Genomic DNA, 13,716 nt, shown 5'->3' on the forward strand with positions numbered 1-13,716 from the left:
ACAAAGGACGAGGGGACGAGGAATGCTCGGGAAGCAGCTTCGTGATTAACAATTTGAGGTGGCGTAGGAATCGGGAGAGAGTGAAATCGATAGGTGTAATGATCCGCGGTGAAGCGGAGAGGTATTTTCTCAGCTCCGGTGGAAACTTCCTGGGAGATACAGGATGAGACGAAAGAAAAAGGGAGGAAGAAAGCGACGCGGGGAAGATAGAATGCATTTATGTAGTGGCTCTATCGACCGTTGCAAACGGAAGAAAAACTTTCGCCGGCTTTGAGTTTCGAAAGCAGATGAAAAAGTTTAACGACGTTGAACTGCGTTGCCGGGCATTACCACACCGGTAGACGTCCGATGAATTTTTGGATATAAAATTGCTTCTGTTCTGAGGGAAGTTACTGTTGCCAACGTTTCCGTACTAATTATTACATTTTAAGGATCTGATATTTGCTATAATTTCAAATTGCAAAGTTCAACAGATTTAAACAAACCTACTACAGAGATTGAGAATTACATCACATAGTCATCAAACATTGTGTAAATTATTAAACGGTGTGAATCGTATGAATTGTAAGGTCCTTGGACAAACCTGGAGAATTACATCAAATACTTCGCGACCTAGCCGATTTTATTTTAGTACATCCAATGTCCAATCTGACAAAAATTTTGTTGCAGTAGATCGTATTTTCATGATGCAACACAATTATTGCACTGTGAAAATAAATACGAATCATTTGAATAACACGAGCTCGAAGGTAATCAGAAACTGGAAAGAATCGACGATCCGACTAAAAATCTCAACGCATCCAGGTTCAACACGTACGAACAATATTAACTCACAGAGAGATTTACAATATTTCTCTGCGACAGAGAAGCCACCATCGAGAAACGAGAGAAGCTTGGAAGCATGGTTGAGCATGGTATGCGCGTTTAAATTCAATGTCGGAAGGACGCGAGACAATCGGGCACGACGGAAGAAAGCGAAGGAATTTGAAGGTACTTTCACGAAAGAGGTTCGTTAGTTGAAACTTTCGCTCAGGAATTAATAACACAGCAGCAGACATCGTTCTCCCTCGGTAAACCGCACGTTACGAACGAAAAGAGCGGCGCAAAGAGCAGAAGTCATGACAATCACGAGTCATTAAAGTTGTACGAACGGTTCAGCGAAGCCAGGCCCGGAGAACGTCTGGTTTTAGATGGTCGAGGAGGGTGCGAGTCATCGTGATGCGGAGAGGACGGACGAGTTAGGATAGCGCAGCGCCAGCAAGAGAGGGGTGAAAGGACAGTAATGGCATTGGTAAGTAGCCTGGGGCACGCTACTCTCATACAGAGTTGCTCTCCGGCACCGAGCGTGCTTTAGTTTCGTTCGCGCGATATTCCTCGCTATCCAATAACAATCTAAGATTGCACTATTGCGCGGGGAAAACATCCAGTTAATGGCCGGTGGTAAAATTCAGGCATCAAAATCATATTTTACCAAATCGCGTATGTAGCTTCGTGTTTATTATCTTCGTCTGCTTCGTTCCATGCTTTGTGTTCGTATACATTTTTCGTTGCCTGTTAAATATAAAACTTGTGCATGCTCGTGGATTCGTACGAACGTGATCAGCAAACGTGTATTTTTCTTTCGTACGTTGTACAGCGTCTCTTTCTTATTGTTGATCTATTTTTCTATACTTTGTTTGTATTTCGTTTATTTTGATGACAGCGAGTTTGCAAAACGTCGGATTTGTGAACGTGAGTTGCAACTGATAATTGGCAGTGTTAAAGGGAGAAAAACATTTTTTTTTCTTCATTTTGCATATAGTCTCATGTTTATTGTCCTTTTAATCAATTTTTCAACGTTTATTTTACCGTTATCTGTTAAATATAAAATTTATACGCTCGAGGTTTGTGAATATGAATGTAATTAGCAATGTTAAATATTTTTCTTTTTGTATATAGTGCCTATCGTCTCTTTAGTCTATTTTTCTATGCTTTATGTCCTTCTATCTTCTATTTCTGATTAAATATAAAATTTATATACTCGTGAATTCGTAAGACGCCGGGTTTACGAATACGAAAGTGACATTAACACTGGATAGTTTCAAATGTTTTCGTTTCGTAAACAAGTGATTTTATCTTTCTGGTTCATGAAACTATTTAAAGCAATCGGATACATAAGTCATGTTAGATGAGATATATCTGTCTATCTTGGATGTAGAGGGGTTAAAAATGAAATTTTTCTGTACATAGTGCTTCCTTGGAATCTGATAAGCGATAAATTTCCCGCAAATAATGAATAATATACAGCGCGCGTTACTTCCGAAATTTATAGGACATTGGAATCCGTGGGATCATACATATTTCGCATTTCTAACTTGCAAATAATGGCTCGTACGTGTACATTATTAGATCTGCGGGTAGAATCAGGCAGAAAATTATGTTACACCTGCATCGTGAGATTCATGCTTGAACGTTTCTTGATCATTGCGTACAAATACGTATGTGCACGTGAGATTTCATGTGAATACGTTTTCATAGAAAATTTTATTATCAATTCGTTCTCTACGCTCTGGTGCACGGAACGTTTGGGTTACAAACAATAAACGACAGTTTAAACAAAATTCTCTCGCTTCGTTATGCAATTGTACAAGTTATTTGTACAAGTACGAACGCATTTTTTCATGATCGATTCCGATTTCAACGTATTATCACCGAGCAAAAGATTCTCCAATTATTAAACTGCGTCATGTACATAATTTTCAGCGATCGAATAAACATTTTGTTACGCTCAACACCGCGCAAACAAAAGAAATTTATACGATACGCCGTGAAATGAATTTGTATAAAATCCATTTTCGTTACATACGTTTTCATCCATTGTAAAAATTGCGTATAATTCATCGTGAAGTCGATTTGTCATCACTAAATTTCACGCGCGTGATGGAATACGAGACAGCGGAAATACACGTATGCGTCGAAGCTTCCGGAAAGCATAATCTATCAATAAGTAAATGTCTATTTTGTTTTTAGCCATGATCGAAATTCGATTGCCACTTTTATTGATTTAATGAAATAAAAAAGAAAGGATACTCAAGGCGTTTCCAGCTTATTAGTTTTGTCATTTTTGATATTTTATCGTTTTACAAGTTCGATTTTATAAATTAGATTGGTAGAAACTTGTGAATATGCTATGAATTACTTCAGTTCATATTCACGATTAAATATAAATTCTGTAATTAAATTATATTTTTATAAAAAATTTGAGTATAATTGATCTTTAAAAACCTTCAAGAAAATCTTTATTTAAAAAAATTTAAAGATTTTAATTTGAAAAATTTTTGAAAGCCAAAAGAGACCAATATTTGTGACATCTTCGTTTATTTTATAATTTTTTGTCTATTTCTCGTTGAGCTTTCTAGTTAAAAAAATATTTTCAAACGATATACATTGTATGTGTGCGTGACTTTAAATTTGAAGTTCGAAACTATTTCGGTAAAAGTGGGCATGCTATTGGCTGACTATTGTCCAAATGGCTGTTTCCTTCTATTTGTTACTCCTCCTCCTAATGTTTCTCGTCGTTGTCTCTTGTTTTCGTTCCGACGCACTGACAACGAGAGGCGAACGAACACAAGACAAATAATTCTTAGAACATCTAACTCACCTCACTCTCCCATGTTGTTTGCAAACAAAGATCAAGCCATGACTATCAAACGTCTGTTACGACGGATGTTATCTATTCGTCGGATGTTATCGTCGAATTTAAACAGAAATATATAATTATATAATCTGTATTAAATAATACAATATAATTTTATGTTCCTATATAAAAAAATATATATATATATATATATTATACAATAAAGAGCATAATTTAAACTATTACAACTTTGTACAAATAAATAATATTTGGTTTCATTTAAAAGCGTAAAATCTCTACTTTGACAGTTCTGAATTCATCGAAGATGAGTTTACGTCATGTAGCAAATAAAAAAATAAAGATACTTCCTTTTGAAAACTTCTCTGAAAATATAAAAGAATTTCCTTCAAAATCAGATCCACTGTCTTAGTTTTCCAAAAAATTGAAAATTTCTTTTTCACAGCGATTTTCAGTACGACTTTTTTCCACCATTATGGAAGCTATTTGAACATCACGATTAAACGACAAAAACTCAAGAAATCTCAATATTTTATTACGTAACACTCTTCACTGTAGATGTACATGTGTCCTTCTTGTACTTGCTGCACAATTATAAACTCCCTTAGAATTAGAAATCAGATTTTTGCATACGCTGTAAAATAAAATGACGTCTGATGGCGGACGAACGCAAGAACAGGGGCAATCATTTTTCATCTGTTTCCCAGCCAATAATGAAACGCAGAAAAAGAGGGGAAGGGATATTTAATATCTCGTTCGAACGGTTTCTCTGTGCTAAATTCATATTAATGAAGCGGCATATCGGATGGACGTTAAATCGTAAAGCATGTCGTATCTGTTACACTGTGGTACCGCAGGGCATTGCGCAACTAACATTCAGAACAGAACGTAACACAACGTGTCGTGATAACCTATTTGTAATTTTCAGTTTCTCTATTCTGTCTGGTATAACTAGCAGAGATGTGCCACCAGTTAGGCTTATATACTGATATAACGTACTACCTAGTTACTACCGCGCTATTCATACGGGATACCAAATATTTAGCTGGTTGTGCTGCCACATGATATTTGCGCTATTAAATAATCATAAATTATCCATACTGCAAATACTGCCTTGTAATTTCATGTCGTGTTTAGCAACGAAGCAATAAACGACCAAATGGGAGAAGATCGAACAACATAAATGTAAAAATGCATAGTGCCAAACTTGTACAAACAAAGTTAAGCACGACGAGTTCTAGGTTCAATTGTTCACCATGGTGTGGTAGCCATGTAATGAGATTTTGCGCGACGAACAGAATGCCGAGAATAATCTCACCAGGCCGAGAGTGAGCGATATTTGAATTTCACACTCACAATGACGATCAAAATGACGATTCCTTGCGTTCAGTGAATTGTTGATCAATAGGATATATCTCTGTGTTAATTAACAGTTAAACGGATTTTCATTGTTATTAGCATTAGCTTACGATTGTTTTAAATATACAAACGTTCGCTGTAGCTGAAGAATATGAAAAAATCGGACATTTTGTTTGGCGATGAAATTTCCAGATGTTTGCACTTTGAATTGTTAGTTTGTCGACGTGTGTAATATTCCAAAGTTAGTCGTTCCGAGTGAATGTCAATTTTGTTCAAATCTTATTATTTGCAGATAAATATGTTTTGTCGGAAACAACGCGACGCAGAACTGTCTAAAGAATGATTTTGACGAATATCACAGTCGTACAGTCTTATCAACGATAAAATTGTCACTCATTGGAAAATATGAATACTCTAGCAAGTACACCCCGCTTCTTTCGAGACATCTCTAGGGAAATTTTGTAAAAGACAATATTATTCACAATAATTGTAGCTTTCAAACGAGATGCTTAACGGGTCATTTGCATTTCGTGGTTTATCGGTGAAACGTGAATAGCGAAGCAACAAGTGTGAAAAAAAGACAAAGTTTTCAGAATGTGATCACGTGCGGGATGTGTAACATCTAGGTTAACGTGAACGACAAGGGCAATTAGTATAGATTCTACCTGCATCGGTAGGATCTATAATGCGGTAAAGCACATTTCGTCGTTAAATCTTGCGCGAACAGCATCCGAAATTGACCTAATTAGTTACGTGATTAGCGACTTTGCACAGAAGGATCATCTGCGCGGTTGGCTTTCTTACTGCATCTTCATCAGATCGAGTCGGAGGCAACTGTACGTATTAATCCGCGCAGATCCGAGGACGCATTATTCCGCGTGGTACACCACGCGACCTTCGCGAATATCGTGTCTCATTATCCAGAAATAATTACGCGAACGTGCATTCGTGTGTATTCGACAGCAATGTCTAGGATGATCCCATGTTTTTCTCCTCTCTCTACTGTGTGTGCTGGCGAGGAACGTCAGTGTTTTTGAATATTCACTATCGTGATGCAGCTAACGTAGGCAATTATTATAATGTAATATTTATGTGTATTATATATTTATAAATAATAACATTTGGAAGTGAAACGAATTAACTAGTGTCAAATTCATTTAGATTGTATTCTATAAAGATGTTGTTCCTCGGGGTCTTATTAGAACGAACGGAAACGAAAGTGTTTTGCGAATTGAATATTTATTAAAATTGAAACAAATTTATTATCGCTGATCTAAATTATTGCTTTAATCTATTTTGATTTTTTTTTTTTTTTTGATATTTTTATCAAATTAAGATTACGTATTGAACAAATTCAATTGCATACTTAAATTTAATTTAGTTGAGATGTGGCTCGACGTTCTGTATACAATATGTTTGTCGAAAAATTATTAATTTAGAAGATATTTCAGTTACTTGTAATGCTTATCGTCTACCACCCTTCACGACTTCTCAGTTAGAAAGAGATCTATCTTAAGAAATTACATAATGTTACGTACTATTTATTTGATTCTTCATGTCGATGGAAACGTGGAACGTGGAAGATAGCTTGATATTTTTCAAACTTTCTCGAGCACAAAGAAAGAAATTTTAGACGCGTTGTACTTTAGTTTTTAGTTTGCAACACAGAGAGATGTGCGTTAAACGTCATGGAAGTAAGCGTGTGAAAAGTTTAATACCAAAGTCTCGTTGTTCGAAATAATTATGGCTCCGTGCATTCCCGTGTATCCGACTGCGACGTTGTTAGACCGTTCCAGTAATGTACGGTACATATGTGCCGTATACTGTACGTATACTCGTTAATAAAACAGCATTAACTATGTTGATCAGTACGGTTCAATCGCTCTTCAGTGAATTAGCAGTCCAGCGACATGTCCATTACAACCGTGCAAACGTTTCGTTCCCTGTGTAAGTCTCCTATGTGCTTAAATTTCATGTCAATCTTTCATCGCGCGACATTATTTATTTATGTATATACGTAGATAATGTTACTTGGCATTTGTAAAATCGCGTTTAAGTTCGTGCATTCCTCTTTTGTAATAAATATTACAAAGCTCAGAATCTCAGTGATCTGATGTTAAATAAAAATTATATTATATGTAAAATAAAATTTATATATCATATATATCATATATATCATTTGTTAAAAGACTAGTTTTTATAGATTTTCACCACAGACTCAAAACTCAAAATTTAAACTCGCTAGAAACTCGAAAATAAAGTTTAGAATAATTACAATATCATGCTAACGTTTCACGCAAAGTGTAATTGAGAGGATCCTGAAATTTTCAATTTTTTAATAGTTTTAATAACAGTTTTTAATAGATTCTTCTTGCTTCTTCGTGCTTCCAAAGGGTAACGATAAAGATTGCTTGTAAAAAAGAGCGACACCTTCCGTATAATGTGTGCTTACGGCAGTTCTTAAAGCAAGGGTAGATGTTTGCGCATCGCGTGAATTAACGATAAGAAGCATGATTGACAGTGACATTACTGGTTTTATCTACTTTACTTGCGTGTTGCAACCGGAGATGACAAATGGATGCTGCGCGGAAATATTATACGAAACATCCAAGATGAAATCTCAATGGAGAAACCGGGAATTTGTTTTACCTGGACGTAATAAATTATTTCATTCCGAGCAAAGTGTGTCTGGCTTGTGTTTCGTCAAAGTTTCGAAATGCACGCGGTGTAAATGTCAATTGACAGATAACGGACGTTTTGTGCAAACTGGTATTTTAAAGAACGCTCTACCATTAGTAGAAAATCGTTTCGCTTATTGAACATTGCAATAAATCCTCCGAGTATTTTTCGCATGTATTTTAACATTTGATAAAAATTTCGTATAAATGCACGATCATTTGTAGTCTATCGATTAATTAAATGCTCGCGGTATGTTCCGTGCATGGAAGTTGATTATACGTCGTCGCTGTATTATAAATTTTTGGTTGTTCAATCACGGAACGCTGTTCGTTTCATTGAATTCATGTACAAATCCATGTTTATTCAGGCACAAATTCATTTTGCTAAATTCAGGAAAACGGATGAGAGTTCTTTGCTGCGATTTATTCCAACCAAAAAAAAAAATAAAAAAAAAAGAAACGAGATCGAGCCGAACAAGCAAGTTAGAACATTCAGTTGACAGTGCCGCGATTTTTACATCTCTTTCTACAGATGTAAATATCTAAAAGAAGGAAAAGAAGAAAAGAAAAGAAAACGCATTCCAGCTGCAATCGTGCTTAAATACCATTTTTTATAATTTCGTTGTTTTCTTTCGTCCAGTAATTGATCGACTTTGGGAAAGCTTCGGAATTGCATTCCAACGTCATCCTCTGGCCTTCCTGCGCTCCGACCAATTGATTTTGGATCGAAATCATCGGACTGACTGTAAGCAGAAATTAAATTTCTCTCACTGCAAGGGACATCTAATACTCTACATGTATGGTTAGAACGTGTCGTGTTAGAGAATACTGTAGCAGAAGATACTCACACTGTACTGTTAGCATTATTCTTTTACTGACGGTAGGTGGTATACCGTTTGAAGCGATGCACAGATACGCGCCCATTTGTAATCGGTTTATCTTAGTGATATTGAAGACAGATCCCTCTACAGTTCTCACTGTAACAGAATCGAATGCTCGTTAGAATTGTTGCATGGTAAAACTTGTCAAAGTAATAGGTCACCTTCTTGGTTTTGTTTTCTTTTTTTCTTTTTCTTGCAAAGAGATTTAATTTGTGAAAACTGAAAGAACGAGTTGATTGGGATCCCAATCTTTTGAGTTAAACGAGTCATTATTTCTTTGCTTGTATTCAAGTGTGTATATCCATCAATTATCGTCAATGTGTTTTACTGTTTGCTAAAATAAATTTTCAATTTTATTTAAAAATTTTTATAATTTTACCAACTCGGTGTAAGAGTTACAGCAAATAATCAAAATGGTAGACACAAACATGTAATTCTTCAAATGTTGTGCTTGTCACAATCAATTATTAATTTAAAATTGTAATTGTAAAATTGATTACAAAAATCTTTAGTGTTCGATTAACAGATGAAATACTTTTATGACATTGATAATTTTCTGCATAAATATTTCTATCGCATCGATAACGTGTTAAACAATACTATCGCGTCAGCGATGAACTGATAACGTCAGAGAGCAGATTATACGCGTCACACAGACAGGAATGCATTTCATTAAGTTATATTGAAACAGCAAAGTTCCAGAACGTTAATGACATGTTGAAACGCAAGTACTCCACATGTGCTTGAAAGTTGTTAAAACCTTTGCGGAGCAAGAGAATGTTCGAACTACTGTTTCCCAATGTGTAGCTCTATAAAGTTCTACTCGGTACAACCGAGAATGGTTTTAATCAATTAAATACTAAACTCGAAGCTTTTGTAACATCAACAGCCAAGTGAGCTTTAACTGTATCTGAAGCTCCAATCTCGCGCATTTTATTTCTGGACTATGGCTCCTCGCTCGTTGCAAGAGCGTACTGGTATTTTCTAGTTTTTAATTACAATTACAATTATATATATTCTTTTCTCTCTTTTTTTCTCAAATTCACTGAAATTAATTGCAGTTTACGTGGAAAACGTTCATACACATACGTATGTATGTACGTGTGCGTACAGCGGCGGTCACAAACTTACGTAAAACAAATCTCGAATGTTTCGAAAAACTGACAGTATTTAAACCGTCGTAATTTCATAACGAGAAATTATGCAACAATGATTCCTAAATTCCTTTTCCACAAAACTAAAGATACTGTGCTTCTTTGAAAATGTTATAAATCTAAATCAAAATGTTTCTTGAGGCATTGATATGTATCTACATGTGATTCACGATCCATGAGAATTGTGGGTGGTACTTTTATTTACAAAAATACATTGAAAAATAATGCACAATGCATTGTCATTGTTTCAAATTTCATTTCGTCGATTTCAGATTTCATTTCATCAAATGAATTGTAATTGTAATACAAATTGTATTATAATAAATCAGACATTGGCCAGGCAAAAAATCTACAATGAATGAACACGTCGGGTGTAAAGTCAAAAACAATTCCAACTGGTTAGGAATAATTGTTTCCTCGTTAATAATAGGTTCACGGGGCAAATACTTCTCGCTTTTGAATATTTTGTTGAAATATTCACTGAAATCTGTGCTATGGTGTGCGCGTGCAATCATGCCGGCGCGTACATAGCTCGTTCATCGATTCGTTTAGCAGGTCGGTAATCATTTACCAAACAACCGCGGTTGATTTCACATCGCAAAAAAGTTCATAATAGCGCGGTCGAAATTAATGTTAACTGACCGAGCCGTTCTTTACATCTGCACCTTCGATACCACGTCGGTTGCTGATTCGTTTTTGCCAGCCCGTTTAATCTGAGTGAGCATTCGAATGCTACGAATGCATTTCCGGCGAATTGCATCGTGAACGTAACGCTCGTCACGAATTTCTTGTGCCAACTGTGTGCAGGCTTGCTCCGAGAACCCAGTCTGATTATACCGCTTTACGGCAAATACACGTAATCTGATTATACTTTCGAATAAACACTAGCTGTCGAATGAAAAAAAAATTGGTAAATTTTTAGTTCAATAATTTTGGTTATTTTGGTTATTTTGTTGGCCTATAATTTTTGTAATACGACGTTTTCTTTCTCCTTTCAAATAACAAGAACTATATACAACTTTTCTGATCTCTCGCTTTAGTGATAAAATAGACATCTTGCTAGAGAAATAGTGAAATAGTCAAAAGCGGCTAAATTAAAAATTTATCGAAAAATTAATTATTTCCTTTACCGAGTTAGATATCCCCTTCCTCGATTAAAACATTCCGTTTATTTTATTTCGAAACATGTGAGAAGATTGATGTTTCATCTGTTCTCTCTGCGACATTTTTATTTTTTGTTCATTTTCGAAATACAAAAAGTTTCGAATATTTCGAAAAGTTTTGAAAAATGAAGAAAAAAGAAAGAAAGATGGAATATTTTAATCGGGGAGAAAATATTTATTAGTTGAACATTATTAAATAGGAAGTTGCTGCTATGCAGTGTCTGATAAATAGAAAGAAAAAAATGAAAAATAAACGTGTAACGTGGAATAAAATTTTTTTTGGAAAAGATTGATGTTGAATATTTTCCTAATGGTAGAAGCTAACGAACCGCTTGGTAAACAGGTACACATTCGAATTTTCGTATTTGCACTTTAGCAACAAATTAACTTGCTATAAACTCACTAGTTCTAAGTGTTTAATGGTTTCAGTGAGTAGAGGAACCCTATAGAAACTTTCACAGGATTGACCGAACTATTCGCAGAGTGACACCACTGCTTTCTACGTAGAGAAATAACGTGCGCGGGGGAATGTAACGGAATATAAAGCCCTAATTACCAAAAAATCTCAAAGCAGGTATTTGTTTTACTTTCTTGTGATTTCGTTAAAAAATGAATTTTCCAATGTATATTGTTGTATTGTTTGTTGTTAACCCTTCGATGGACTGAGAGCGTAGCAACCACTTTTAATTTTGAATTAATAATTACGTTGACGTTATCATTTCAAGATTTATGCGATTCTCCAATATCTCTCCTTATATTTCTAACAATACCAATTTTCTTTCCATTTATTGCCAACTTGGTATAAATTAAACATAAACTCCAACTATGAAAAAATTATTAATGAAATTAATCTATGATACTTAATATTATAATACTTAATATAAATAATTTTTGAAAACTATAATAAACTATTAAAAATTAATAAAACTGTCAGAAAATTTAAAATTTACCTAAATAAGTGTGTTATTATTTATAAATAATTTCACAAATAATTTAGTTAATTATAACATTTAATAATATAGATAGATTATTAAAATCTCTCTTTAAAATTCCGGTCAATTAGATATTTAATTTAATAAACAACAATAAATAATACCAGTCTGAAATCTTTTTTAATAGCTGTACGGTAATAAAAATAATTTCAATATTTCGATTTATAAGTTAATTTAATCGCAGTTAACAGTATGGAAATATGTATGCACATTGTACATAAACAATATTCTTATTCAGCTTTGTGCCATTGACTGGCTATGTTAATATTTTCTATCGGATTTTCATGAAATTATATAAGGGAATGTCCTTTTATGCTCACAATCTGTCGACGGAGATGGTTCGTTTGTTGTTGCTGCTTTATTATCGTATTAGCCGTGCAACGGAGAACATTATGTAGTCTACTTTGTGTATAAACTAGTTACGTTCGTTATGGGGGAGCCAAAGCTCTGTGGAAATTTAGAAAACTGTATTAAAATGCTACTGGAGATGAAAATATTGAACAAAGTGATATCCCGCGGCGAACACTTTCGTTATAGAATCAAAAACCAGATTCGTATTTAGACGGTGATTACTCGACAATAAATGCGTATAATAAATATTAATTAAAGACGATGAATATGGTGATAAATATAACGTGAAATTGACTACATCTTTTCTTAATTTTCCGACAAAAAGATAATTTTCTAATTTTTGAAAGCAAACATAAAATTGGAATAATAATCTCTTGTGCAGATCCACGAAAATTTTATCAATTATCAATGGTACGGCCAATTTCATAACAATCAGTACTTTCGAAGTATTCAGATAGGTGAAAAAAATATACACATTTAGTTGAAAGAATTTTAATGTAAGATTGAATTAAGAATTTTGAAACGGTTTTGTTGCAAGGAAGAAAGATGTTACACCACCGAATACAAATCATCAATATAATCCAATAAATGAATTTAAACGTTTGATCAATTTCCAGAGTATAAAATATCAAATGGTTAGTTAATTGGTGTAGAATGTGTTTAATACCCTATTAATTATATCTAATTACTGTACATATTAATAACGTGTTCGATGTTTTCCACGTCAATTACAAAATCGTTCGAGTATGTACATCTCTAATTATAATGATTTTGGCTGTTTTAAAAGTGAAACAATTAATCGCGAAATTTCACATTATCTGCGGTGATTATACGGTAATTAAAGTTGATCTTTGATTTATCAGCGATAAAATTGAAAAATTAAAAAAAAAAAAAATAGATACAAGCGTCAATGATAAAGCTTGAAAGTACAAATCGAGGAATAGTGCGATAGAATTCTGAAATGTTATTATATAACGTGACATAATAAATGTGCAAATGTACGCTTCAGAAGTTAGGAAAGCAACAGGACGAAATTACATATCGGTCAAAGGATCTAGAAATTGTAGACCGTTTCAAAGAAATATTGTTTGCCACTACCGTTTCTCTATTGTTGCTGACATTTGTAGGGTCGAAGCCATTTCAAGTCAGACCCCTTGAAGCTTGCTCGGAATAAAGCATAAAATTTATATTTCCGTGATATTTCAGTCTCATAGTTTTCCACCTACTTTCTGTAATTCATTTCCATTCCTCGCCGGCGTTCAAATCGGAATGACAATTTTTAAATTGCGAAAATCCAAGCTTCTCGTCGTCGCGATACGAAACAAATAATTTTGCTTTCGCAATAGTTTCATCCTTCAGTCCAATAAACTCGAAAAATTTGTTGTCAAACTTTTTTTCGTAGATCTGAACCGTCTTAATTCGCGATCTCTTTGCTAAAAGTCTGTTCAGTCTAATTTTTGCAAAATTGTGTTTCTCAAGCTGGCCAGGATATTTTAATAACCAA

General features: G+C 34.3%; 1 protein-coding gene across 4 annotated transcripts in view; it reads right to left on the minus strand.

Moving 5' to 3' along the window:
* Positions 1-13,716, minus strand: part of LOC122536182 (neurotrimin-like) — a 278,662-nt gene that overhangs the window by 13,862 nt on the left and 251,084 nt on the right. For 3 of the 4 annotated variants that reach the window (XM_043668341.1, XM_043668340.1, XM_043668339.1), the window contains exons 5-6: positions 8,520-8,648; positions 8,277-8,414 (exon numbers count right to left, since the gene is read on the minus strand). The exons of the other annotated variant lie outside the window; for it this stretch is intronic. In XM_043668341.1, coding sequence (XP_043524276.1) covers positions 8,277-8,414; positions 8,520-8,648 — 267 coding nt within the window. The remainder of the gene's footprint in view (positions 1-8,276; positions 8,415-8,519; positions 8,649-13,716) is intronic. 4 annotated transcript variants of the gene reach the window in all.

This window comes from Frieseomelitta varia, unplaced genomic scaffold (genome assembly GCF_011392965.1).
Source record: "Frieseomelitta varia isolate USP_RPSP 00005682 unplaced genomic scaffold, Fvar_1.2 scaffold_807, whole genome shotgun sequence".
NCBI classification, from domain to species: Eukaryota; Metazoa; Arthropoda; class Insecta; order Hymenoptera; family Apidae; genus Frieseomelitta; species Frieseomelitta varia.